The 26471-nt window shown below is 26.9% G+C and overlaps 1 protein-coding gene across 8 annotated transcripts; it reads right to left on the minus strand.

Annotated features, from left to right (window-relative positions):
- Positions 1-1376: 1376 nt before the first annotated feature.
- LOC147816876 (ras-related protein Rab-34-like) lies at positions 1377-26101 on the minus strand. Of its 8 annotated transcripts, XR_015429355.1 has the most exons (12): positions 25860-26096; positions 24781-24887; positions 23889-23983; positions 22582-22647; positions 22056-22157; positions 20407-20471; positions 18251-18378; positions 17220-17405; positions 16511-16601; positions 12944-13008; positions 10742-10869; positions 9041-9129 (listed from the first exon to the last, which is right to left on the minus strand). XR_015429355.1 is itself a non-coding variant. In XM_087152177.1 (8 exons), exons 2-8 carry the CDS (start codon positions 24871-24873, stop codon positions 3114-3116), a joined length of 684 nt encoding a protein of 227 aa, XP_087008303.1. In that variant the 5' UTR covers positions 24874-24887; positions 25860-26101; the 3' UTR covers positions 1377-3113. The 8 variants fall into 8 exon arrangements, 4 of the variants coding, with proteins under 4 accessions (XP_087008303.1, XP_087008307.1, XP_087008314.1 ...); XR_015429354.1 differs by lacking the exons at positions 9041-9129; positions 17220-17405 and having other exon boundaries at positions 10795-10869; XR_015429358.1 differs by lacking the exons at positions 16511-16601; positions 17220-17405; positions 18251-18378.
- Between the last annotated feature and the right edge of the window lie 370 nt (positions 26102-26471).

Below are 26471 nucleotides of genomic sequence, written 5' to 3' on the forward strand. Positions count from 1 at the left end.
AGAAAGATTGTGGAGCAGAAAATTAATTTCATTCCTGAACAACACAAATCAACAGAATTCTTGTATATTTTTAAATGGGGGTTGATGATTTTGAAGAATATCAAATTTTAAATCATATAAGTTATTGTATGTAGTTCCATTACATAATAAATTATGCATAAAATAAGAGAGATAGTTAAATAATTACAAATTATCAATATAATTGTGATCAGAAGAAAGACATACTTAATAGTGGCGACAATCGTAGTAAAATGAAAATAAGTGGTATATATATATATATATACACGCACACAATATATCATTTATAGAATTGTATGATTTATTCCCACTAAACATTTACAAAATAGTATATAGGAATTTTTAGAAAAGGGAAAATTAATCTGCAGATGTTGTAATATTCTGCAATGCCCTCTGCAGTGCAGTAGGGTTTCTGCTACCAGGCATAAGTTGCTTAGCTTACTCCAAAATTTTGGAAGGTACAATTGTACATTTAATTTACAGCAAACAGTTTTTTACAAGTAAAAACCACTGTTGATTGACCATAGTAAAAAATACTTATTACAATAAAATTATTTAAACTTGTACCATAACAGAAAAGAGTGGAAATCAAATAACATTTTTAATATAACTGAACATTAATATCCTAACTTTAATTAATGTGATACAACCTGACAATAAATGTGATATTTAAATAAATGCATAAATATTTTAAGGCACAATAACCATTGAAAAAAAAATTATAATGCCATTGTCTAAAGTAATTTTAATAATGCAAAAATAAAAAATATCCAAATAATATAAGAAATAAAAATACAATGAGATTTCATAAATGAATTTTAAAATTTGGTCATTTTACTTTAACAATTGTATATTTGGTCCTAGCAAAACACTTTTTAATCTTAAAATTTAGATAATACATAAGTTGATGGAATATTTAAGTAATTATATAATAAAGAAATACTGGAAGTTTATATGTACATATGGAATTAATTGCTTATTACTTATTATGAATAAAAGATATATAGATATGTATAAAAGATGGTATATAGCACAATAAACTTTTACACAATGTATAAAAAAAATAAGGCAATTTTTTTTAGCTCCAAGTAGGTTTCAATGTAAACACAACAAAAGTAATGAAATAATGTATGGGTTAAGGAGGTTTTTTTTAGAGGTTGAAACCTCTGGGAAAAATGATATTAAAAAATACTGTCAACAAATACATACATAATAAAAACAACTGGTAAACATTTTTTATTTAAAAAAAAAGTGTAGAGAACGATCAAGTAATGAAAGCACTTAATATATATGGGCATTTTCAAATATAGTGTCGTTTTTGTATCAGTGACTACAAAAAATAATTTTTTTTCTTTAAAAAAAAAAAAAAAAAGACAATTTGTAAATTATAAAATTGCTCATTAAAATTTATAGAATAAATAAATTGAAATAAAAATTACATGTTTTGAGTGCATAATTTTACTTTAAAAACCAAGTAAAATTACATGAGAATATAATTTTCTTCGGTCACTAACACTAAATTCTTACTTTTGAGCCTTACCTTTTTGTGAGATGTAGCTATTTTCTTTTGGAAAAAAAAAATGTGTACATATAAAACGAAGTAAAGACTACAAATTCTGTTTAAATATCACATTGTGAAAATGGTTCTTAAAATTGAAAAAAATTAAACTTCTGTCACTAGTTTAGGATTTTAAATGTCTGGTCCGAACTTTTGATGTGCAAGTGGAGCACTACGTCCAAGTGCTTTACTTTTTTAAAAAGTACTTATGCCTACAATTTGGAGGTAATTTTATGAGGACTGTGCATCCCCATTATGTACCTCAATCCTTTCAAAATGTTACAAAATATTATTTATATTTTTTGCCTGATTGAAAAAATTTTTTTTCTCTTGCATTTTTATAAAACTAAGGTAAGTTGGATAAGAAACTACAAGCCTTGTTTTCCTGTAAGCTATAATTAGGAGGCCAACTTCAACAACATATACATAGCTGCCAACATGAATAGGAAAAAATCCAGCAGATTTTACAAAATATAAACTTCATGATAATTGTTGCATAATTTACTAAATATTTTACACGTAGGGAATTTTAGAGATTTTTAAAGTCATCAAAATATAAAAACTGCAATATTTTTCAACCATAATTGAAATTAAACATACTTGAAATGTTATGCATTATGTTTACTCATAATTTTGAATATTATTAGGCATTTAATTCATCAAAGATAGTTAAAAAAAAAATTTTCAAATTATTTTAAAAAAAGAGAGTTTAGTATTAAAATAAACTGAATATTTAAAAACAACAAAAGTTTTGAACTGATTTCTATAAATGAGGTTTACTTCATTACATATTAGTAATACTTATTTAAATATTTAAGCAATAATCTGCTTAAAAATTCTATTTCAAGAGGGATTTTTTCGATAACTTACTCAATTTTAGGGAATTTTCTAAAACGCACAAAAATCAGGTGAAATTCAATTAAACCAGTAGACCAGGAGAAACTGGCAAAATACAGTAGTCTACTGGAAAATCCAGTAGAGTTGGCAGCTATGCATCTATCGTTTTGCTTGTAGATAACATAAAAACTTGAAGACAATTAATTGACACTATTTCTAAAAATGCTCATATGATTAAAATTAAAAAAAAATTATTAAAATTAGGGGGTGAAAATCTCTATTTAATTGAGGAAAAACAAAAAAATTACTAAAGCTGTAATTAATCACAATATAGTAAAGGACGGATTGAAATAATCTAACACTAGTTTATTTAAAGATGAAGCTTTAAAGCTGATTTAATTCTTAATGGTTATAATGATTCTTAATGAAAAATAAGTGAAGTCTTATGACTTCATATTTTTACTAGTATTAAAAATACATATCAAAAGCAAATATTGTTAAATATAATTACATTAATATCTATAAATAAGTAGTTTTTATTGGTTTAAAATATTGTAAAAAAATACTGTACAAGAACAAAACAAAAAATATTGTGTGAAATTAATAACTAAGTTCACCTTATTACTAATAAAAAAAAATACATAAATAATGCATAGAAAGTAATGTAAACCATATTTATTAAGTAGGATAATTGAATTTTTTAAAAAATTAAACCCGTAACTCTCGCAACAAAATAAAAGCAATCCAAGAGGTAACTGTTCTCTCTCTGCAAGTCAAGAGCCGCAACCTGACACACATCTTCCTTTCTTTTTCTTCGGACTTTTTTTGCTGATCTCTGAAAATAGTAAGACGTTACACAAAATATAAAAAGACAGAAAGTGTTAAAACAGATGAATAATAAATTTTTGTTGCATTTGTTAAAATTTAGGACATTTCTTTTAAAATTGTCAAACATTGTGACATATTCACATAAGAAATACTGAAGTTTGATCAATTTAAAATGAGATATGTAAGCTGCAGTCAAGCATGGCACCAGACTTTGCCAGGCAGAGGGTCAAGCCACCCCGATAGGGGAGCTCAAATAAATTAATTCAAAATATTTGAATTAAAACACATTTTATACTTTATATTTTTTTTCACATCATTTTTTTCAAATGTGTTTCTAAGAAAGTAAAATAAATTATTTTGATACAATAATGTGCAGATTCATTTACAACTCTATTTTAATATTTTTACTGATATATGAGCGCTTATAATTGAATTTATTAGTATACATACACTATTTAAGAGCAAATTAAAAAAAGAAAAAGATTGACAGAACAAACTCACTCCTTCACTTTGTCCAAATAATTTAAAGACAGAATTCTTTGAGTTAAATGGTGTGACGTCTAACAAAATACTTTTCGTTACTGAATGCGGAGAAAGTGTGCATTATAGTCAGTCTCAAAAATTGTGATATGAGAACAATGGAGTAGGACAGTCTTCTTGTCTCGCCCTATCACTCAGGGGTGTAAAATAACTTTCAATATGGACACAAACAAAAGACTTGTCTATCAGAATTTTCTGATGAAGAGTGAGCAGTAAGTGGTGGTAAAGTGTAAGTAAAAATAAAACATTCTCATGTTAATGTTTTTAATTTATTCTTATTTACAAAAAATATAAATAAAAAAATAGTTTTTTTTTTTCCTTTTTAAGAATGTAATTATATTTTTTTTCAAGACATTAGCATTTTCCCAACAATTTTTAAATTTGTCCTGATAGGGAGACAAACGATGTCCGACAGGAGACAACTGCCCCCCCCCCCCGACTCCCTACTGGAGCCGCCCTTGCTTGCAGTCTTTCTGTTTATTAGAATGTGCATAAAGGCATTGCATGCAATGTACAAATAAGCAAAGTGGGAACATATTTAACTATGCAATGTTACTCGTGATATGAAAGAAAAACCTCAAAAAGCAGTAGAAAGTGCAGATAAAATACTTGTTAAAAAAAAAACTAGTTATAATTAAAAAACAAACGCTGCATTAAAAATAAGGATGTTAATTTTTTTTTTCGAAAAATATTTTTCTACACTAAATATAATTTTGTTAAAAATTTATACATAAAGATCAATTTAAAAAAAGCTGTTTATTTTTATATTAACTATCAAATTGTTTTTAGGTACGTTAAACAAAAAAATAAACACAAATGTTAAGAATAAAAAAAGTAAGCACAACACACCAGATTCAATAACAGCTCTGCTTTCTGTTAAAAATTTCGAAATTGGTAGACACTAAATATAATAATAACATAAACACTAAACTTAATTAATTGTAAAAATACCATAAAAGCTCTAGGACAAGATAATTGGAACAAAGTGGCATTTTATATACAGTAGTCTCTGCTTAACGTGTTAAATTTGTGACAACGATTTTAATAGCATTAACAGAGTGATAACAATGAAAAGGAAACCAAAATGACATAAATTGAAGAGAAAAATTCACTTTATATTTATGCAAAGCATTTTTACTTTAACATATAAAAATGATACCTAATTTAAAATTGATTGTCAACAATTTTCTCTCATAAGTTCACTCTGACTCATAATGCTTTTTAAAGACATTGATGCTGTATTGCAATAAACATTTCAAAACTTTCATTGCATTCCTCATTTCAACATTTGAAGAAGGTGGCATTTTCTTCTGATTTGTCAGTTCCAACATCTTTTTTCCGATAACAATCTGGTAAACTTCAGATTTCATTAATATGAAAGCATTTTCATCAATAGGATACCTGCAAGTGACGTAGTGTAACCAGCTCGATCCCGATTGGTTGTTAAAACGAGGCATTTGTTTACGTTAGCAACTGTTCTTTCCATCCTATTTTGAGTAAGCCAAGCTCGATTCCCTTCCCTATCAATTCCCTTAAATGTCATATTCTATATTCTTTCACAAAGATTTTGATTCTTTCAATATATATTTCTTACTTAACACAAAGACAGGCATGAAGCCAAGTGGAACATAAACAAACTCATTATGCATCGAAGTTGTCAGTTACGCAAAGCAAAAATATATCACGTTCACAATAAAAATCAATAAATAAATAATAAATCTAATTTAAGTAAAAGAAGTAGAAAGGATTATATTTCAACTAATTCGATGTGCAATACGGCTCAGTATCTGATTGACTTATCGTTAATTAACTTTCTAAATTATGCAGAGAAACTTAGCTTAACTTTAATACGTCATTTTGCTGATAAAGATTGACATGTGACCTATGACGGCACTGATGTCATAGGTCACATGTGTGGGTATGGGAGGTCTTCTTCTTCTTCTTAAAGTGCAAGTACCTCATTTTCATCCATAACTAGAATTTTTAAGATGTCAAATCTGAAGGATGTTCTATAATTTTTTCAGTTTTCTGGACCTTTTTTTCTTCGTAAAATCTTGCATAAGCATTTCAGCAGAAACTTGATCCCATGAAGTTGCTAAGAGGTGCACTGCATCAAGATCGTTAGTTATCATGGCTGAATGCTTTAAAATGTCAATCTTTTGTTTCACGTTAAACTAGTTCACTTTCTGCCATTCACATTGTAACTCTACGAAAGTGAGCAATGCATTAAAATGATGACATGGTAGTTCTTAGTTGAACTCGCTATTCCAAAAGATGAAAGAAATCACATTTCATTAACAACAAATTCACACAACCCAGAGTTCACCTGCAGTTAAAGAAGTGGCAAAAGAAATTGAATTCTAGCATAGAAGAAGTAGAATTCTTGGCAATTCAAACACAAGCATTAGCACAGAGAAAGAAAAGGCTTCCTCTAAATACAGAGAATGAATAAAAATAAATGAAAAATAAAATAAAAAGAATAAACAAAACAAAAAATGTGAATATTAACTGAAATTAAATTAAGCGGAAACTACTGTTTTATATATGTTTCAATCATTTATATGCTGTGGCAGTCAAAATCACATTGAAGTAAATTTACTGAACCAAGAAATAAATACTAACCTCGTCAGGGGAAATTTTTTTATTTGATTTATTTACTTCATACTAAAAGGAATTTAAAAAGATAAAAAAAGGGGCAATACAATAAAAATTCAAAAAACAAAGTAAAGTGAACATTTGTGGCAAATGAGCCTTAATGGTAACCTATGAGTTGAATGATGAACATTAGGTATAAAAACACTATCTTAAATGCATATAAAAACATTACGTGTACACACGTGTAAGCTTGTTAATTTCTTATAAAATAAAAAACTAACAGTAAATTTATTGTGTTTCTACAAAATTTCAAAACTTATTGTAATATATATTGTATTATTTTTTTTAATCGAACATTAACAATTTGTTTAGATAATCTAATTACACTAACTGCAAAAAAAAAAAAAAAATGTAACATTATACAGAGTAAAAAGTACAGAGCAGCTATAAAATTTTTATATCTCTTATAAGGGATTTGTAGTAAATAAGTTATTACCAGATTTTTGCTCCTTTTTATTATTGATAGAAATTATGATTATAAAAACTAAACCTTAACATATATGACGCCAAAAGGGTTAAAACATAAATTTTGCCTCCACTTGAGAAAGTTTCCATAGAAAGTCAAGAAAAATTATACCTTTGATACAACAAAAATAAAATTGTAAGCGATTCAGAGTAAAAAATTACAATTTGATTTAAGTTATCAGCATTGCGATATGATTTGAAAATTGGTTAAAAGAAATATTTTATAAACTCCCCGTTTATTCAGATCATTTCTTCTGAAAAAAAGGGAAAGAGAATTGATGCTTACTTACTAACAAAATTTTCATTTATTTTAGCTAAATCTACATCAGCTGTCTCTTTCAAAATATCTTCACAAAAGGTAACAGAAGCAATGCGTTGGAAAAGGGCATCAATATTTTCACCTAAATTTTCAAAGACTCAATTTGTACATCAAATCAATAATTTAAAAAACAATCTTCAATAAATATTTAAGTATAAAAATACTAGAATTGGTTATAATTGACTTCTGAATTGAAAGTATGCTAAAATAAATTAATGAGAATCTGTATATTAAGTTAAATTAATCTAAGTTATATCCACATCATTTTGCACATGTGTCCAACTTTTGTGCTGTTACTGTCTATTAAGTGCGAAAAGTGACACCATAGATTGTTCTAGCTGAATAAAATATCACTTCCATGTTACAAAAAACACTTTTCTCTAAAGAACAGTAAAGCTTAAACACAGTACCATTCCTTTTGGGTCAATAAGCATAATTTTACCTTTAAAAATCTGCAGGTAACTTTATTGTACGTAATTGCGTTTCTTTGTTGTTGTAACTGTTGTTTGTTCAAAATGACTTACTTGTCTAAAAAAAAAATTTGAAAAAACAAAACAATTCTCAAGTATTATAGCAACTTTCAATTTCAGTTTTAATTACTTGTTGATATTTCTTAATTTCAGAGATAGATAATAAAAAAGAAGATCAAGTTTAAAACTTCAACCCAAGTACTGACATTAAGTAATGAGTTAACTGACATTTCACTTGTCTGTTTGGCTAAAAAATGCACGCACAAAATAAACAAGAAGTGAAATTATGTGTCCTTTAAAAAAGGCCACAAAGGCCAGTTTCCAAACCCTAAACAATTTAGATACAATATACATATTATATTTTAAAATGCAAAATAAACAATATCAAAATTGTTTTTAAATTATTACAGAGGTCATACATAAGTCAAGAACTTTTTTTTTTTTAATAAGATAAAAAAAAATGGTGTTTTCTGATTTATAGTCATCCTTGTTTCTTTTTATAATTACTATTGTTGTACACAAAAACACATTTTAAAAATAAAAACAAAAATTTTGGTTTTAAATCATTATGTGTTTGCTTACAAAATGTGTTCTTACTTAAGGTTATATAAAAATATAAGTAATACAAAAATGTTTTTACAATAAAAAGTAAAAAATCTTATTATTCCTCCAAAATTCTAGATATAAAAATTTTTTTTTTGAAAACTATTATTGAAATTTTTATATTTAATATTATTTAAAATGTTTTCCTTTATTAATTCTTAATTCATAGGAAAAAGTTTTTTTTATATTTTTTTAAAGGTGAGGGGAAAATAATCTGACTTTTGCAATGATAATGAAAAACTGTCTAATAATGCAATAACTGCCTAATAATGCAATAAGTGTCATAAAATTTTAATTTTTAAAGTTTTTCATTGCTGGACATTGATTTGTATACTTAAATGTATGGTCTTAATGTAAAAATTATTAATATTAAGATAATCATGAGATAAAATGTTCAAAATTGTTGTTTTTATTCCCTTCAAGTTTCTCAAAAAGTTTACGTTTTGAGAAAATCATTTATACAAATATATATATATATATATATATATATATATATATATATATATATATATATATATATATATATATATATATATTAGATTGTTTTAAATTTTTTAAGTTTGTTTTGTTTTTAAAATCACTTAAAAATGCTGAAAATTATAATACAGTTAGAATAAAAATAAATAGAATAGTATTCATAAACTAAATAAGCAAAAAAAAAGTTACGATTTACATTAAAATAAAAGAAATGCAAAAAAGAAAAAAAACAAAAACAAAAAAAAAAACAACAACTGAAGAATACAAACCTGTTTTTGAAGATAAAGGCCAATATTCAGCATTAATTGTGTTCGCTACTTTAATAGCCTCATTTTCTGTCATTTATAAGCAGAATTCGCCTGTAAAAAAAAATATCAGGTATTAAGAAACCCTAAATATCAAATTTTAACCTAAATCAAATTTCATAGCTAAAAGAGACGTTTCGTTATTTAAAAGTCAAACATTAAAACATAAAACCTGAAAATGCTTATAAAAGAAGTTTTGTATTTTAAATAATTTTTGTACAATGGTTTTAACTGTAAAATATAAATTGTAAGACAATTTTAACTCTGATACAAAGCTGAAACTTTTTATTGTTCTTCTTACTCTTTAGTGGAGTAATGGACTATTATAGTTATTGATTAATTTTTAATAAAGACAAATATAATACACATTAAGCTTAAAAGTGCTACTTGAGCAAGTTTTAGCTTTGCTTTTCGGTTTTGCATTTGAGATCTTAAAGCTGTTTTACAAAAGCTCTTTGTCGCATAAAATAAAAGTTTTTTTTCGTAAATGTTATTTTTATAGCCAGTTTATAAATTATGTGGACACTTTTTCAGAACTGAAAGTTACACTTTTAATAATGTATGCAGTCAAAATATGGCAAACATTACAACATTACAAAGTCAAAATATGGCAAACATTACAAATGAAGAAAAATTTTAAGAAACAAGTGAAATAAATTAATTTTTAGAACAGTATAAAAGATTCATAGCAGACTGGTGACTCCAGCCAGTTTTGTGAATCAGTCACCTTGTGGCTACAGGGCCACCAAATCTAGATAGAGACGGAAAAAATAGAATTATAGCTTTGCCTCCAGTGTAAGGCACTTAAACTGTGGTTTTATTTATTTTCTTTGACGAAAGAGCTCCAAAAAAACCTCTTAAATAATGTGATTTCGAAAGTTAAGCATGCACATACATAACCTTAAACCAAGTGGCAGAGTAACTACGAAAAAATAAATACATAATTAAATTCTGTCAATGTTTCTTAATGTTTGAAAATGCTGCTATGCATCGATTCAAAAGCAATTTAAATAAATTATCTAAAAGAACTAAATCAATATAATAAAGAAAACAATATTTTCATATCGTAATACAGAAATCCTATAATAAATACTATTTATTACTAAAATTTTGAGATTAATTTACTAAAATTAAAATTTTTTTAAATGTTATTAATATTACTTCAGTTAATAATATAAAATCCTTCCACGGTTATAGAACTGAAAAATAATGTTTCAGGAGTTGTGATGCCTATATAGGCATCACATATTTTCTAGCATTTAAAGATTTCTTTAATTTCTTAAATTAATATTTTTTTAATCATTCTTAATCCAATTTTCATTAAATTAAACTAATTATTAGTTTTTATTACATTTTATAAAAAGCGAATATAAATATTTTATTCTTTTCCTAACAATCAATACAACGGTTAATGTTTTTTAAAATTCAAGACAAATGCATAATTCATTAAGTCATGCCACGACTTAATTGAACATCAAAATCTATTTTTAACTCTTTATTCCTTAATTTCTCTAACCACAAAAGTTAATTTAAATTACCAAGCACTCAGAAACTTCTTGTTCCTGTTTGATAATTAGTATAATTACAATTTAAAAATTCAATAGAAAAATTGATAAAATATTAATTAAACTGAGAAACACCATGATAAGAATAGAATAAGACTTACAACTGCATCTTTCTTGGTACCAACTAAAAACAGCAATGGTTTGCTAGTGCATTTTAAAGTTTCATCAAGCCACTTGGGTATGTTATATAACGATGAGAGGACACAGAAATCAAATACTAAGATCACAACTGCAATAAATACATCAAAATAAGAAAACAAAATATTGTAAAGCATGATTTTAGAATAATAAATAAATACAGCAAACTCTGCAGGGCAAATTCACTTGTAAAGTGTAATTTTGTCTAAATTGGAAAATTTCTTATAAAAGCAAATTTAGCAGCAGTAGCAGGAACATTTATTAAATACACAGAATATTCTTATTTTTACTGAATTGACAAAGGTATATGATGTAAATGAATTTAGGTGAATAAATGTAAATGAATCTAGCCAAACAGAAAAATAAAAATTTAAAATAAAAACAAGCAATGGACCTAAAATATGTTTCTCCTAGATAAATACAGGGCTTGATGTAAGATTTCAAGACATTAAAGTCGTTGCAGTAGACATTTTCTGGAATGTTCATTAGAACCTTGGCGAAAGACTTTGTAACGTTCCATTGACCAACAACACCAATCAAGAACGTTATCAGACAAATTCCTAAATTTTGCTGACATTCCTGTTTTTTTTTTTGTTGCTCCCATTTGGGTGAACCCACAGTCTGTCAGCAGGGGTAGAATTATCGGTTTTCTACATCACAACACGTCCTTTTGGTCATGATTTAGAATTAGCATATATTACTCTTTCCTAAGGTCTCTTAATAATTAATATTAAACATTCAGGTTATGTAAATTGAATGGCTTCATTACTGACTTCTTCATGGCCTTCAAATAATGCGAGGGTAAACTGGTAGAATTGGCATTCTGATTAACACTCATTACCAAAAGCGTTTTTTATCACGGGAAAGTCTTGATGGGAATCATTTGAGTGACTGAGAGACTAAACATAAGTTAACTGGCCTCTTGACTGGTCAAAGTGTGCTGAGATGTGTATTTGCATAAAAGAGTGACATTACCTACGATCAAATCTACATACCATGTGTGGGATATAAATATCGACTATGTCAGTCTTCAAGATAGAATCGAGTTAGCATGTCTTATATACTAGTGAATCAATGTTTAGTAATCGTAGTGGTAGTCACGCCACAATACTCTCTCATCAGAATTTTATCATGGATAGAATTCGATGAACGGATACCAATAGTTGCCATATCAGTGAAAGACCTGGAGAGCTGTGTCAAGTTCACCGAGTTTTGAGCCTTTGTCGGGAGAGTCGTATTAAGTTCACGGGGTGTGTGTGTGTGTGGTCTCTCCAGTGTTGCTATTGGCCGTTGAGTATGTGCAGGATTTCCGATGCGTAATGAAACTATACTGTAATGTGTAAATGAGATTGAGAAGCAACAATACAAGGAGGACAATGGCGCGGTCACAAAAAGCAAGTCAACTGCTCAATGTGAACCATACATTGAAGTAGGCATGTCCATATCATGTCCGTAGGTGAACTATGTGAAAAAGAGTTTTCAACAATGTTAACCATCATCTATTAAAGAAAGCCCAAGATAAAATTGAGTTAGCATGTCTTATATACAAGAGAATCAATTTTTAATAATCGTGTTGTAGTTATGCCACACCATGCTTAATGTCTTATAATTGAAGAAACATTAATCAAGTACTATATACAATATATTTTAACAATGAAGTACTATTTACTTTTGTTATCACAATCTTTAATATATATATTTAGAACTTTGATCAAGTAATAAATCAGAAAAAAGAACAGAATCAAAGCCATAAATTACTAGTTTGAAAAAAAAAACCCAAACAAACATCAAATTTTGCGGAATCAGTATCGAGAGAAAACACAGTAGATAAAATTAAAAAGCAATTTGTTGGATACAAACATATTGGTTTTGATTATTTTAATCAAACTTTTGTTGGAATTATTCTTTAAATTGGTAATGCTCATCAATTGGATATCAGTTATAGATATAGTTCATGCTTAAACATCAATCTATTAATGTGTAAGTTTTTATAATTTCATTTTTAACATTAATTCTGTAGTGGTTACTGCGAATGTTAGTGCTTTATGGAAAATATTCATTATATGAAAATGTTCAACAAAAAAAAAAGACATAAAAACTAGTAATTTATGTAAATAATATTTTGTTTTTAAAAAAAGGTTAGTAAAAATTTATGTAATGAGAACCTCTTGCTCCTCTGTAATGTGAAGATGCAATGCATTTAAACTTTTCTTGTCCAGCTGTATCCTACCTAAAAATAAACAAGAAATCTCAACAAATCATAACATCAAAAATAAATCTACAGACAGAAAACAACAATATATATATATATAGTTTACTCTCGATATCTCAAAGTTGGGGTGCTAAAATAAAGTCAAGAAAATGAGTTTTCAAGAACAAGTTCTGAACCAAATATGTTCTAAAAAGTAAAAAAGTAATTCTAAAACTTAGAGTTGTGGAACATCAGAATATAAGTACTAATAAACATATTTGTATAATAGTTGACTACAAGTCTAAATGCAGCAATAATGAAAAAAAAACTTAATTTTTTTTTAAAAGTAACACAAAAATAATTATGCATTAAATATAAAATAATTAATTTACGATAAACTTACATTAATAGAGTTCCTTAAAAAAAAACTCTACCATCGTGGCCTGTCAACATCGTTTTCGAAATTGCTCATTGTTCTCGGAGCATTTCAGGAAACATTTTAATAAGTGGACAGCATTTTCTCTTGAGACACAGTAATGTTGAGTTGTGGTATGTGATGATTTTTCCAAGAATTTTTTACTTCGGAAAGTATTTGACATAGGAATTCAAATGAATATTAAGTGGATATGCAATGCTAAGGGAAAAAGTATTTTCTTGACGTAAAAAAGCTTTAGAGACATCAAAGTTTGCGATATCAAGAGTACACTGTATATACATATATATATATATATATATATATGTATATATATATATATATGTATATATATATATATATATATATATATATATATATATATATATATATATATATATATATATATATATATATATATAAGATTACTTCTTGCCTAATTTTTTTAATAATAAATCTTACTAAGAAGTATAAGATTTTTAAATTAATTGCTTTCCTCAACAGCTAATCCTTGAAAATTAAATAGCAAAGAGGAAAAAAAAGTTAGTAAAGCTAAAATAAAACACATTTTTCTATTTTTCATTCATCTACAGAGGAACAAGAAATATCTTAAACAAAGTTTAAAACCAAATATATCTATAGATGTTTATAAATATTTTGCTTGGTTACACAAGTTCTTTGGAAACTAAAAATCAGTCTTCCAACAGGAATCTGCTCAGTACACAGAGCTAAAGGCATCGATGAAAGCTCACCTTATTCACTAGACTTGAATCTAATAGATTTTTCAATTAGATTCATTTTGGAGATCAGGGTTAGTACAGTGATGTTTGAAAACGGGTTAATACTAATATAATTATATAAAATTTTGTACACCTTACAATTAAAAAGGTTGATGATTATTATATAATAAATGATTATAAATAACTATAAATATTTTTTACATAGAATTATTTTCGAGTAAACAAATTTTACAATTGTTTTTTAAAAAAATGTACCTTGAGAGATATGATAAATTGGGTGAAAAGTACGGGTAATGAAATCAAGAAACTCAAATTTTCAATAGCATTCCAGACTGAACTATCGAAATATTATTTTCCAGATTTTCCTAATCAGTAATTTAAAAAAAGGAATATATAATCAAAGAAAGCATGATATTATTTTGTAACAAAAAACATGGTCTGCTCTAGCTTGCATTCATAAGGTTTATCCGTTTGAGTTCTTTGGAAAAAAGAATAGATCAAAAGATATTCAACTGTGTTTGAAAGTATTTTAGAAAAGTCTTACTCTTAGATGAAAATGTTTTGAGATATTGCTATTTAAAGTTTCCAAACCATTTTTATTCATACACACTCAATAATGTAAATAATAATGTGTGTTTCTCATTTATATTAGTTTCAACTTATACTTTTATGATGTTACAAATAAACAAAACTTTCCGATTATCTAAGAGGAAAAAATTCATTATTTTTGTAATTTAGAAATAAAAATACTTAAAAGTATAAAAAAGAAATAATGGTAAAAATTTATGTATATAAAAATAAGTAACTCAAAAAAACAACTATATGATGAATCTTTAGTTTAATCCTGAACCAAAATAACAGTACTATCTAAGTTCTGTTATCTAAACTAGTAACTGAAAGTACAATGAACAAATGTGGTCCCATTGCCTATATTAAACATCTAGCATTAGCGATTTGCATTCTGAAACTGAAAATAACTACAGGGACTACTCCTTCTTAGTTTGGAAAGAGAAATCACAGCTGCTATAAGGTTATATGAAAATATAAGTAATAAGAAAATGTTTTTGCAATAAAAAATCTTATTATTCCCCCAAAATTCTAGATATAATCTTTTTCTTTTTTTTGAAAAATGCTATTTAAATTTTTAATTTAATATTATTTAAAATGTTTTCCTTCATTATCTATATTATATAAAACGCTAATACGTACGTATGTATGTATCAATAAAACCGATGATATTTCTTTTCTCGCGATGGCAACAGTTTTAATTTTTAATTGATTGGATTTGGCGCGCAAGAGCACGTAGTGAGCAACCAGATAACAATAACCAGAGTGAGCATTATCAGGTTGTTCAATTCAGATTCATGCACTAAAAACATGACAATATTTAATTTAAACTCAATTGGGAATTAATTAATTGAAGTGAGAATGCTTTAAAAGGCCGCTGTTGAATTGATTTTTTTTCTACTGGGAGCTACCTAAACATCTAATAAACGTTTAAGTGTTTGTATTGAATGCATTGAATTTTTTTATATTTCGCGTTTATTTATGCATTGAATTTTCACGCTTTAAAATGCAGAATATTAGTGAAGCAATATTTGATAATTTATTTTGCTAATATGTTTCTTATTTAGCTAATGTTTTGATTTTTTCACCATGTACAATCTAAATAGCTAATATACTTTTTTAAAAGCCAATAAGAACATTGGTCGAATTCTTCTACATAAGTACAATACTATGTCTTTGATGATAAAATACTATGTCTTTGATGATAATATATTATGTCTTTGTGCTAGAACATTGTGTTCATTGGCGAGCGAGCGCAGCGAGCCATGGTTCACGGGGTGAACCACATAGGATTGCGTAGCAATTCTCGGGGGATGGCGAGCGTTAGCGAGCAGGGGGCGGAGCCTCCTAGTTTATTAATTATTAATTCATAGAAAAAAAATATTTTATATTTTTTTAAAGCATTTAAGTGAGGGGACAATAATTAGACTTTTGCAATAATAATTAAAAACTGTCTAATAATGCAATAACTGTCATAAAATTTTAATTTTTAGAGTTTTTCATTGCTGGACATTGATTTGTATACTTAAATGTATGGTCCTAATGTAAAAATTATTAATATTAAGATAATCATTAGATAAAATGTTCAAAATTGTCGTTTTTTTCCCTTCAAGTTTCTCAAAAAGTTTGCGTTTTGAGAAAATCACTTATCATATATGCATTAAATTGCTTTCAATTTTTTAAGTTTATTATAATAAAGTTAGAATAAAAGCAAATAGAGTAGTATTCATAAACTAAACAATAAAAAAAAGCTATGAATTACATTAGAATAAAAGAAATGCAAAAAATAAATAAATAAATAAATAAACTGAAGAATACAAACCTGTTTTTGAAGATACTGGCCAATATTCAGCATTAATAGTGTTTGCTACTTAAATAGCCTCATTTTCTGTCAATTTATAAGCAGAATTCACCTGAAAAAAATAAACTATTAAGAAACTCTAAATATTAAAGTTCAACCTAAATCACATTTCCTAGCTAAAAGAGACATTTCGTCATTTAAAAGCCAAACATTAAAACATAAAACCTGAAAATGTTTAAAAAAGAAGTATTTGAAATAATTTTTGTACAATGGTTATAACTGTAAAATATAAATTGTAATACAATTTTAATTCTGATACAAAGCTGAAACTTTTTATTGTTCTTCTTACTCTTTAGTGGTGTAATGGACTGTTATAGTTATTGATTAATTTTTAATAAAGCCAAATATAATATACATTAAGCTTAAAAGTGCTACTTGAGCAACTTTTAGCTTTGCTTTTTGGTTTTGCATTTGAGATCTTAAAGCTGTTTTACAAAAGCTCATTGTCGCATAAAATAAAGGTTTCTTTTTGTAAATGTTATTTTTATAGCTATTTTATAAATTATGCGGACACTTTTTCAGAAATTGAAAGTTACACTTTTAATAATATAAGCAGTCAAAATATGGCAAACATTACAAGGTTCATATCTAAAATGAAGAAAAATTTTAAGAAAGAAGTGAAATAAATTAATTTTCAGAACAGTATAAAAGATTCATAACAATTCCATACTTATTAACCCTAAATAACTAAACATTCATAGCAGACTGCTGACTCCAGCCAGTTTTGTGAATTAGCAACCTTGTGGCTACAGGGCAACCAAATATAGGTACAGACGGAAAACATAGAATTACAGCTTTGCCTCCAGTGTAAGGCACTTAAACTGTGGTTTTATTTATTTTCCTTGATGAAAGAGCTCTGAAAAAAAAACCCCTCTTAAATAATGTGATTTTAAAAGTTAAGCATGCACATACATAACCATAAACCAAGTGGCAGAGTAACGAAGGAAAAATAAATACATAATTAAATTCTTTCAATGTTTCTTAATGTTTGAAAATTCTGCTATGCATCCATTCAAATTATTCAAAAGCAATTTAAATAAATTATCTAAAAGAACTAAATCAATATAATAAAGAAAACAATATTTTCATATCGTAATACAGAAATCCCATAATAAATACTATTTATTACTAAAATTTTGAGATCAATGTACTAAAATAAATTTTTTTTTTTAAATGTGAGCCATTATTATTAGGATTACTTCAGTTAATTACATAAAATCCTTTCATGATTATAGAACTGAAAAATAATGTTTTAGGAGTTGTGATGCCTTTATAGGCATTACATATTTCCTAGTATTTAAAGATTTCTTTAATTTCCTAAATTAAATTTTTTTAAATCATTCTTAATCCAATTTCCATTAAATTAAACTAATTATTTAGTTTTTATTACATTTTATAAAAAGCGAACATAAATATGTTATTCTTTTCCTATTAATCAATACAACGGCTAATTTTTTAAAAATCAAATACAAATGCATAATTTATTAAGTCATGCCACAACTTAATTGAACATCAAAATCTATTAACTCTTTATTCCTTAATTTCTCTAACCACAAAAGTTAATTTAAATTACCAAGCACTCAGAAACTTCTTGTTTCTGTTTAATAAATTGCATGATTATAATTTAAAAATTCAATAGAAAAATTAATAAAATATTAATTAAATTAAGAAACGCCATGATAAGAATATATTAAGACTTACAACTGCATCTTTGAAGGTACCAATTAAAAACAGCAATGGTTCGCTAGTGCATTTTAAAGTTTCATCAAGCCACTTGGGTATGTTATATAATGATGAGAGGACACAGAAATCAAATACCAAGATTACAACTGCAATAAATACATCAAAATAAGAAAACAAAATATTGTAAAGCATGATTTCAGAATAATAAATAAATACAGTATACTCTGCCAAGGCAAATTCACTTGTAAAGTGTAATTTTGACTAAATTGGAAAATTTCTTATAAAAGCAGATTTTGTAGCAGTATCTGGAACATTTATTAAATGCACAGAATATTCTTACTTTACTGAATTGACAAAGGTATATGATGTAAATGAATTTGGGTGAATAAATGTAAATGAATTTAGGCAAATTGAAAAATGAAAATTTAAAATAAAAATTAGAAATGGACCTAAAATATGTTTCTCCTAGATAAATACATGGCTTGATGTAAGATTTCAAGACATTAAAGTCGTCGCAGTAGACATTTTCTGGAATGTTCTTTAGAACCTTGGCGAAAGACTTTGTAATGTTCCATCGACCAACAACACCAAACAAGAACGTTATCAGACAAATTCCTAAATTTTGCTTACATTCCTGTTTTTTTTTGTTGCTCCCATTTGGGTGAACCCATAGTCTGTCAGCAGGGGTAGAATTATCGGTTACTGCATCACAACACGTCTTTTCGGTCATGATTTAAAATTAACATATATTACTCTTTCTTAGGGTCTCTTAATAGTTAATATTAAACATTCATGTTATGTAAATTGAATGGCTTCATTACTGACTTCTTCATGGCCCTCAAATAATGCGAGGGTAAACTGGTAGAATTGGCATTCTGATAAACACTCATTACCAAAAGTGATGTAGAAAGTAGACTGAGAAAGTATCATAAGTTAACTGACCTCTTTACTGGTCATAGTGTGCTGAGATGTTTATTTGCATAAAAGAGTGACATTACCTACGATCAAATCTTACATACCATGTGTGGGATATAAATATTGATTATGTCAGTCTTCAAGATAGAATCGAGTTAGCATATTTTATATACTAGTGAATCAGTGCTTAGTAATCGTAGTGGTAGTTACGCCACAATACTCTCTCACCAGAAATCATGGATAGAATTCGATGAACGGATACCAATAGTTGCCATATTGGAGAAAGACCCGGAGAGCTGCGTTCAGTTGACCGAGTTTTGAGCTTTTGTCGCGAGAGTCGTATTAAGTTCACGGTGGCTGCGTGTGTGGTCTCTCCTGTAGTGCTATTACCAGTCGAGTCTGTGCAGGATTTCCGATGTGTAATGAGACTATACTGTAATGTGTAAATGAGCAACAGCATGAGGAGGACAATGATATAGTCACAAATAGCAAGTCAACTGTTCAATGTGGACCATACATCGAAGTATCATATCACGTTTGCAGGTGAACTATGGAGGGAAAGGAGTTTCTGACAATGTAAACCTTCATCTATTAAAGGAACCACTAAGATAGTATTGAGTTAGCATGTCTTATATACTAGTGAATCAAAGTTTAATAATCGTAGTGGTAGTTACGCCACGCCATGCATATTATCTCAGAATTGAAGTAACATTAATCAAGTACTATATGCAATATATTTCTACAATGAAGTACGATTCACTTTTGTTATCACAATCTTTAATATATATATTTAGAACTTTGATCAAGTAATGAATCATAAAAAAGAACACAATCAAAGCCATAAATTATTAGAGTTTAAAAAAAAAAAAAAAAAAAAAAACCAAACAAATATCAAATTTTGTGGAATCAGTATGGAGAGAAATTCAAAACCTATTTGCTGGATACAAATGTATTGGTTTTGATTATTTCAATTAAACTTCTGTAGGAATTGTTCTCTAAATTGGTAAAGCTCACCAATTGGATATTAGTTATAGATATAGTTCATATTTAAACATCAATCTATTAATGTGCAAGTTTTTATAATTTAATTTTCAACATTAGTTCTGTAGTGGTAATTGCATATGTTAGTGCTATATGGAAAATATACATTATATGAAAATTGCCCCCCCCCCCCAAAAAAAAAGAAACATAAAAATTAGTAATTTATAAAAATATTTTGTTTCAAAAAGAGAGTTAGTAAAAATTGATATAATGAGAACCTCTTGCTCCTCTGTAGTATGAAGATGCAATGCATTTAAACTTTTCTTGCCCAACTGTATCCCACCTAAAAATAAAAAAGAAATCAACAAATCATAACATCAAAAATAAATCTACAGACAGAAAACAACAATATATATATATAGTTTACTCTCGATATCTCAAAGTTGGGGCGCTAAAATAAAGTCAAGAAAATGAGTTTTCAAGAACAAGTTCTGAACCAAATATGTTCTAAAAAGTAAAAAAGTAATTCTAAAACGTAGACTTGTGGAACATCAGAATAAGTACTAATAAAGATATTTGTATAATAGTTGACCATAAGTCTAAATGCAGCAATGATAATTTCATTTTTAAAAGCAACACGAAACTAACTATACAATTAAAAAGATTAATTTACAATAAACTTACATTAATGGAGTTTATTAACAAAAACTCTAAAATCATGGCCTGTCCACATTGTTTTCGAAATTGCTCATCAATCAATTTTTCTATTCGAAAAAATAGCTGCCAAGTCATCGTTTTTTATGTTCTTGGAGCATTTCATGAAACATAATAAGTGTGCAGCATTTTTTCTTCTTAATGTTGAGTGGTGTTATGTGATGAGTTTCAGAAAAAAAAAAATCATTCTTCATGAAAATAGTTGCTTTTTTTTTAGACTTTTCAGGCAAAAAAAGTTGCCATAGTCGCCTCATGCCAAAAATAGTTGCAAACAATTGCATCTTAGTTGCCTATGGCAACCCTTAATTTAGTAATAAATATACTTAAAATTATAAAATAAAGAAATAATAGTTATATTTATGTATATAAAAATAAGTAACTTAAAAAGAACAACAACTTAATGATAAATCTTTAGTTTAATCCTAAACCAATGTAACATTACTATCTATGTCCTGTTATCTAAACTAGTACAAAAGCACCTAAACCTTCTAACTCATAAAGTAGTAACTGAAAGTGTAATGAAAAAATGTGGTCCCATTGCCTATTTTAAACCTCTAGCATTAGTAACAATTCATAACAATAAAAATAGATCAATAGACAGAAAACAACATATATATATATTAGATTGTTTTTTGCAAAATTTTACTAAGAAGTATAAGATTTTTAAATTAATTTAATTTTTCTTAAAATCCTAAAAAATTGAATACAAAAAGAGAAAAAAAAGTCAACAATGGTAAACCTTCTAACTCATAAACTAAAAACTGAAATAAACAAATGTGGACAACTGTTATGAACAAATGTGGTCCCATCGCCTATTTTAAACCACTATCATTAGTGATTTGCATTCTGAAACCGAAAATAACTAGAGGAACTGCTCCTTTATAGTTTTGAAAGGGAAAACACAGCTGCTAAAAAAAGTATCATCTTTGACGATGACACTTTCAGCTGGATTTCAAACTGAGGAAGAAAGACCAAATGGGTTAAGTTGCTTCATTAAAATCACTCAATTATCGCCATTATTTCTGAGCATTAGTTTTATGTTTATTTTAAATTTAGACATGAATTCAACAAAATTAATCACTCCTGATTATACAATATTGTGAGCTTAATAAAAACACTTACTACTAATAATTATTATCTAAAAGATAAAATGCTGAATAATTAAAGGTTGAACAATGAAAAGATTAAAAATTATTTAAGATAATAAACTTACAGTTGCAATATGTAAGGAACTCCTAATATATAAAATTTTTCTGCTTCAATATCTACCCCAATAGTTGCCTTGTAGTTTCTATCAAACGCTTGTAGACAAAACCTTAAAATGAATAAAAAAAATATGAATAAATAATGAGCAATAGTGAACACGCTAATAAGCAATTGAACAATAAAAAAAAAAAATTATTTTGTGCTATAGAAGCATTTTTAGAATTATTTCTAAAAAGGAATATCGATTGGTTAAAAACTTCTGATACTTCACATTTTTAAGAGAAACATAAAAAAATAAAAACAGATATATAAAAGCAAAACTTTTGATAAAAAAAGAAAGGAAAGAAAGAAAAGAAAACAGGGATATATTAAAACTAATGAGCAATAGGTACATTAAAAAGAATTTTTTTTTATGCTTTCGATGCATTACTCTAAAAAGGATCATTAATAAGATAATTTTTTGATACTCTACATTTTTAACAGCAACATAAAAAAAAGAAAAACATGTATAAAAAAAGCACGACTTTAATTACCGCCGGACAAGACAAGTTTTCCCAACAGCAACATCCCCAACAACAATGACTTTTGTCAGTCTGAGCCTATAAAAATGTAAAGCTAGTAAATGTTTTTTGAAGACACACATATCGATAATTCAAGTTACATTTAATATGCAAACTGGGGAAAAGTCACATTTTCCCTGACTATAATTATTTCAATTACAGTAGAGCCTTAATTATCTCGGAAAAGTTTTTGATTTGAATACTTCTGTTAATTGAAATTGATTTTGAAGTGTTTTTTTCTCTTCATGCATACTTATTTTTTTCTTATTTAAATTTCAATGCCCTTTTATGTAAGCAAAAATAAATGTTTTATTATTCGGTGATATTAAAAATAAGAATTGTTAAATACTCAAACAAGATATGCTTACTAAATTGTAATCCATTATAATTAAGAAGTTGTATGAATATTACAAATAAATGAAATGAACTTTGAATCAATGACATCAGCTAAGAATTCAAATACAACTGCTACAATAAATATACAAACTTTACTTTCTAAAAATATTTTGAAAAAGGTATTGTAATTTTAAAAAAAAAGATCTTTAATTTTGAGGGAAATTCCAAACCTGAAATACTGAGTTCTGGTGAAAAATAGGGCTCTGAGAATCTAATGCACCCTGAGACAATGCTAAATCAGATAATATGATTCCTCGATAATATGATTATTTCAATTGGGTACTTGCACTGCAAGAATATCTCCCATACCCACACATGTGACCTACGATGTCAACTAATCTTTATCAGCAAAATGGCATATTAAAGTTGAGCCAAGTTTCTCCACATAAGTCAATTAATTAAATACAGAGCCTGTATCTCACATCGAATTAGTTGAAATATAATTCTTTCTCGTCTACTTCTTTTACTTAACTTAGATTTATAAAATGTTTATGTGCTTTGTGTACTCTGGCAACTTCGATCAATAATTAGTTTATGTTCCACATGGCTTCAGACCTGTCTCTGTGTAAATATATGGTGAAAGAATCAACAACCAATCAAGATTGAGATACTCACACTACGCCATTTGCAGGTATCCCTCTGTCTGATGTAACAAACTTACTTCAGACATTAGAGGTCTTACTTTATTTGAATTAATTCATAGTAAGCTAAAAATGATTAATTCAGTATAAGATAACATGTACTTGAGAGTAGAACTAAAAAAAAAAAAAAAAAACATGATTTAAATCTTTATAGAAAAGCCATAGGCAACTCTCTTACAATTATTCATTTTAAATTACTTTAATAAGAAAAATACCATAGAAACGAGAGAGAAATAATCTTACATTTCACATTTCGAACTATTTATTTTATGGCAAGCACTGTGAATCCGGTAGGAAAAGTTCATTTCTCCATGTGGTGAACAATCATAGTTGTATGACTAAAAAGCAATAAGTGAAATTTTAAAACGTTAATCAATAAATAACAATTATACATGTTTTTGTGAATCAAATCACTATTGACAACTAACATGAAAAGTTGCAGAAAATTATTTTATTATTAATTTTTTACTACATAAAATACAATGGTCTCTTGAGCCATTATAAGGGAGGAAGCAAACAGGACATTTTTTTCAAGGCTCTGCTTTTCGAAGACTCTACACAGTTCTCAGCTAGTGATCTCTAAAAAATAATTTTTTCTTAATAATAATAAAATTTGGATTTTAAATTTATTTTTGCGAATGAAAATTTGAAACATTTGTTTTCTATTACAATTAAAGGGATAGATCTAATAATCTAAGCCTAACTGCTGAAAGCAGTGGTCTCTACCCTATATTCATAAAAATTGCAAAAATAAGATAGATCAAAATACTTTTATATGCTTATTAAAGTTAAAAAATTCTCACTTCTAAAGATATATAAATAAATTATCCCCAAAGATTTCTAGTGATGGCCTCTTAATATGAGACTCCATTTTTTAAATAACAGCAGTTACAATTATCTCCGTAGATTTCAATGGTAAGCTATATCGAAAAGTAATACTCCATTATAGGTGTTCTCCTAAATTATGGAATGAAGGACTCATGAATGAGTCCTCATTCAAGAATTCTTTGGGAAATTTATTCATCCATACTCATTCGAAAATTTCAACCATCTCCCTTCAAGAATATTGACATTTTTTTAATCATTGTTTTATGCAGTATAAAGTTCTATAAAATATACCCACAATTTTGCTTACACTAAGAAATTCTGTAATTGTTCTTTCTTCAACAGTTTTTCTTAAATGAACTTCATAGAAGGTATTCTGATCATTTTTAGTATTTTCATCCATATGAAGATTTCAACCTAAAATGAAAAATAAAATTAAATATTTGATAACAATTTATTATTTAATAAAGATATTTAGTACATTCATTTTTTCTAGTCTCTACATCACGTCAAATCAACCATTGGATAAAATGGTATTTGTGTTGTTTAGTTTTGGCTCAAAGGTAGAGGGGAATAGAAGAAAATTACCAAGATTCACTCTTTTCACACCATTTGTTTCCAAGTTAAGTATTTCTGGAAATTCAGAAATTTTTTCGATAATTTTTAAATAATTAAAACTTGAGAACTATTTATCATAGAGAGGTAAATTTATAATATAATTTTACAAAATATATAATAGCTTAATTATTAAAAGAAAAATTAAAATGTTAGGAAGAAACTATTAGAGTGAACTAGAGGACAGGAAATATAGCTTTGAAGGTGCAATAGATTTTAAGATACAGCTTTTAAAAAAATATAAACATTAAAGAAATTTTTAAAAATACATTACTTGAAAACAAATAGTGCAAAAAATCGGGTATTTTCATGCCAGAAGCAGCTTTTTACAGGTGCAGATAATTGACATAAACTTCTAATAATCTATGAACAAAAATTATACAACCACATTCATGGTTTGTTTCTAAGACACAACATAAATTTAAATAACAAAATAACATGTAACCCAAAAAAAATTAGAACAACTTATAAAGAGAGACTACAATTTGACTCTCATCATGTCATTTTTGTAAACAACAGTAAAACAGAAACAAAATTTTGAAAAGACGTTATTCAAAAAATACTCATTTAAAAATAAATATTAAGATGGAAATTGTAATACACCATTCCACTATCATTATAGTAGTTATTTGTCTAAACGCACGTAAAACATAAATAAAATTTAGAAAAGAAGATATGCAAAAGATAATATGAAAAATGCCACTGAAAGATTGTGATTTTTTAAAAAATAGATACTAAAACTAAATTATATATATAAAAAAAAAAAACATGTACCATAAAAAATTAGAATAAAAACTTATCAAAGATGGGCTGCACTTTCTCTATTATAATCAATTTTGTAAACATACGTAAATTATGAAAAGGTGCATTAAGTACAAATTGTCGGCTAATGTAGATTTTTAAAATAGTAAATATTTTAGCTATCTTTTTCATCAACTTACATTCGTTAATTTAAACACAGTTTTAAGTTAAGATATGCTGATAGAAAAGAACACAAAACCAACTTACTTTTTGTTTATCAACAAAAGTGATAGAGGCTAAAGTAGAGTTGTATTAGTTCTGTTTACAATAGTAGCACAGAATAAATTTAGAAAGTTATTGAATTAAAGCTCTGAAAGAGTAAATAAAAAATCAATTTTCTATTATCAGAGTGATAAAACACTAGTCGATGCAAAAAAATAATAAGTTTTGAATCACTTCACTGGAAATGTGAAAAAAAGACTCATTTTATCTGCTCACTGTGCCGTTGACTGAGATTGTTTGTTTGAGATTGTTGTTAAATTGAGAAATGACTCATAAATTATGGCAGATGCTAAATTTTTTTTAATAAAAAGGCGAAGTTTTATTTCGTAAACAGTCAAAGTATAATTCTTTATTGAAATTTTA

Source organism: Parasteatoda tepidariorum, chromosome 1 (genome assembly GCF_982258835.1).
Source record: "Parasteatoda tepidariorum strain Cologne lab strain chromosome 1, Ptep-v5.0, whole genome shotgun sequence".
Classification (NCBI taxonomy): domain Eukaryota; kingdom Metazoa; phylum Arthropoda; class Arachnida; order Araneae; family Theridiidae; genus Parasteatoda; species Parasteatoda tepidariorum.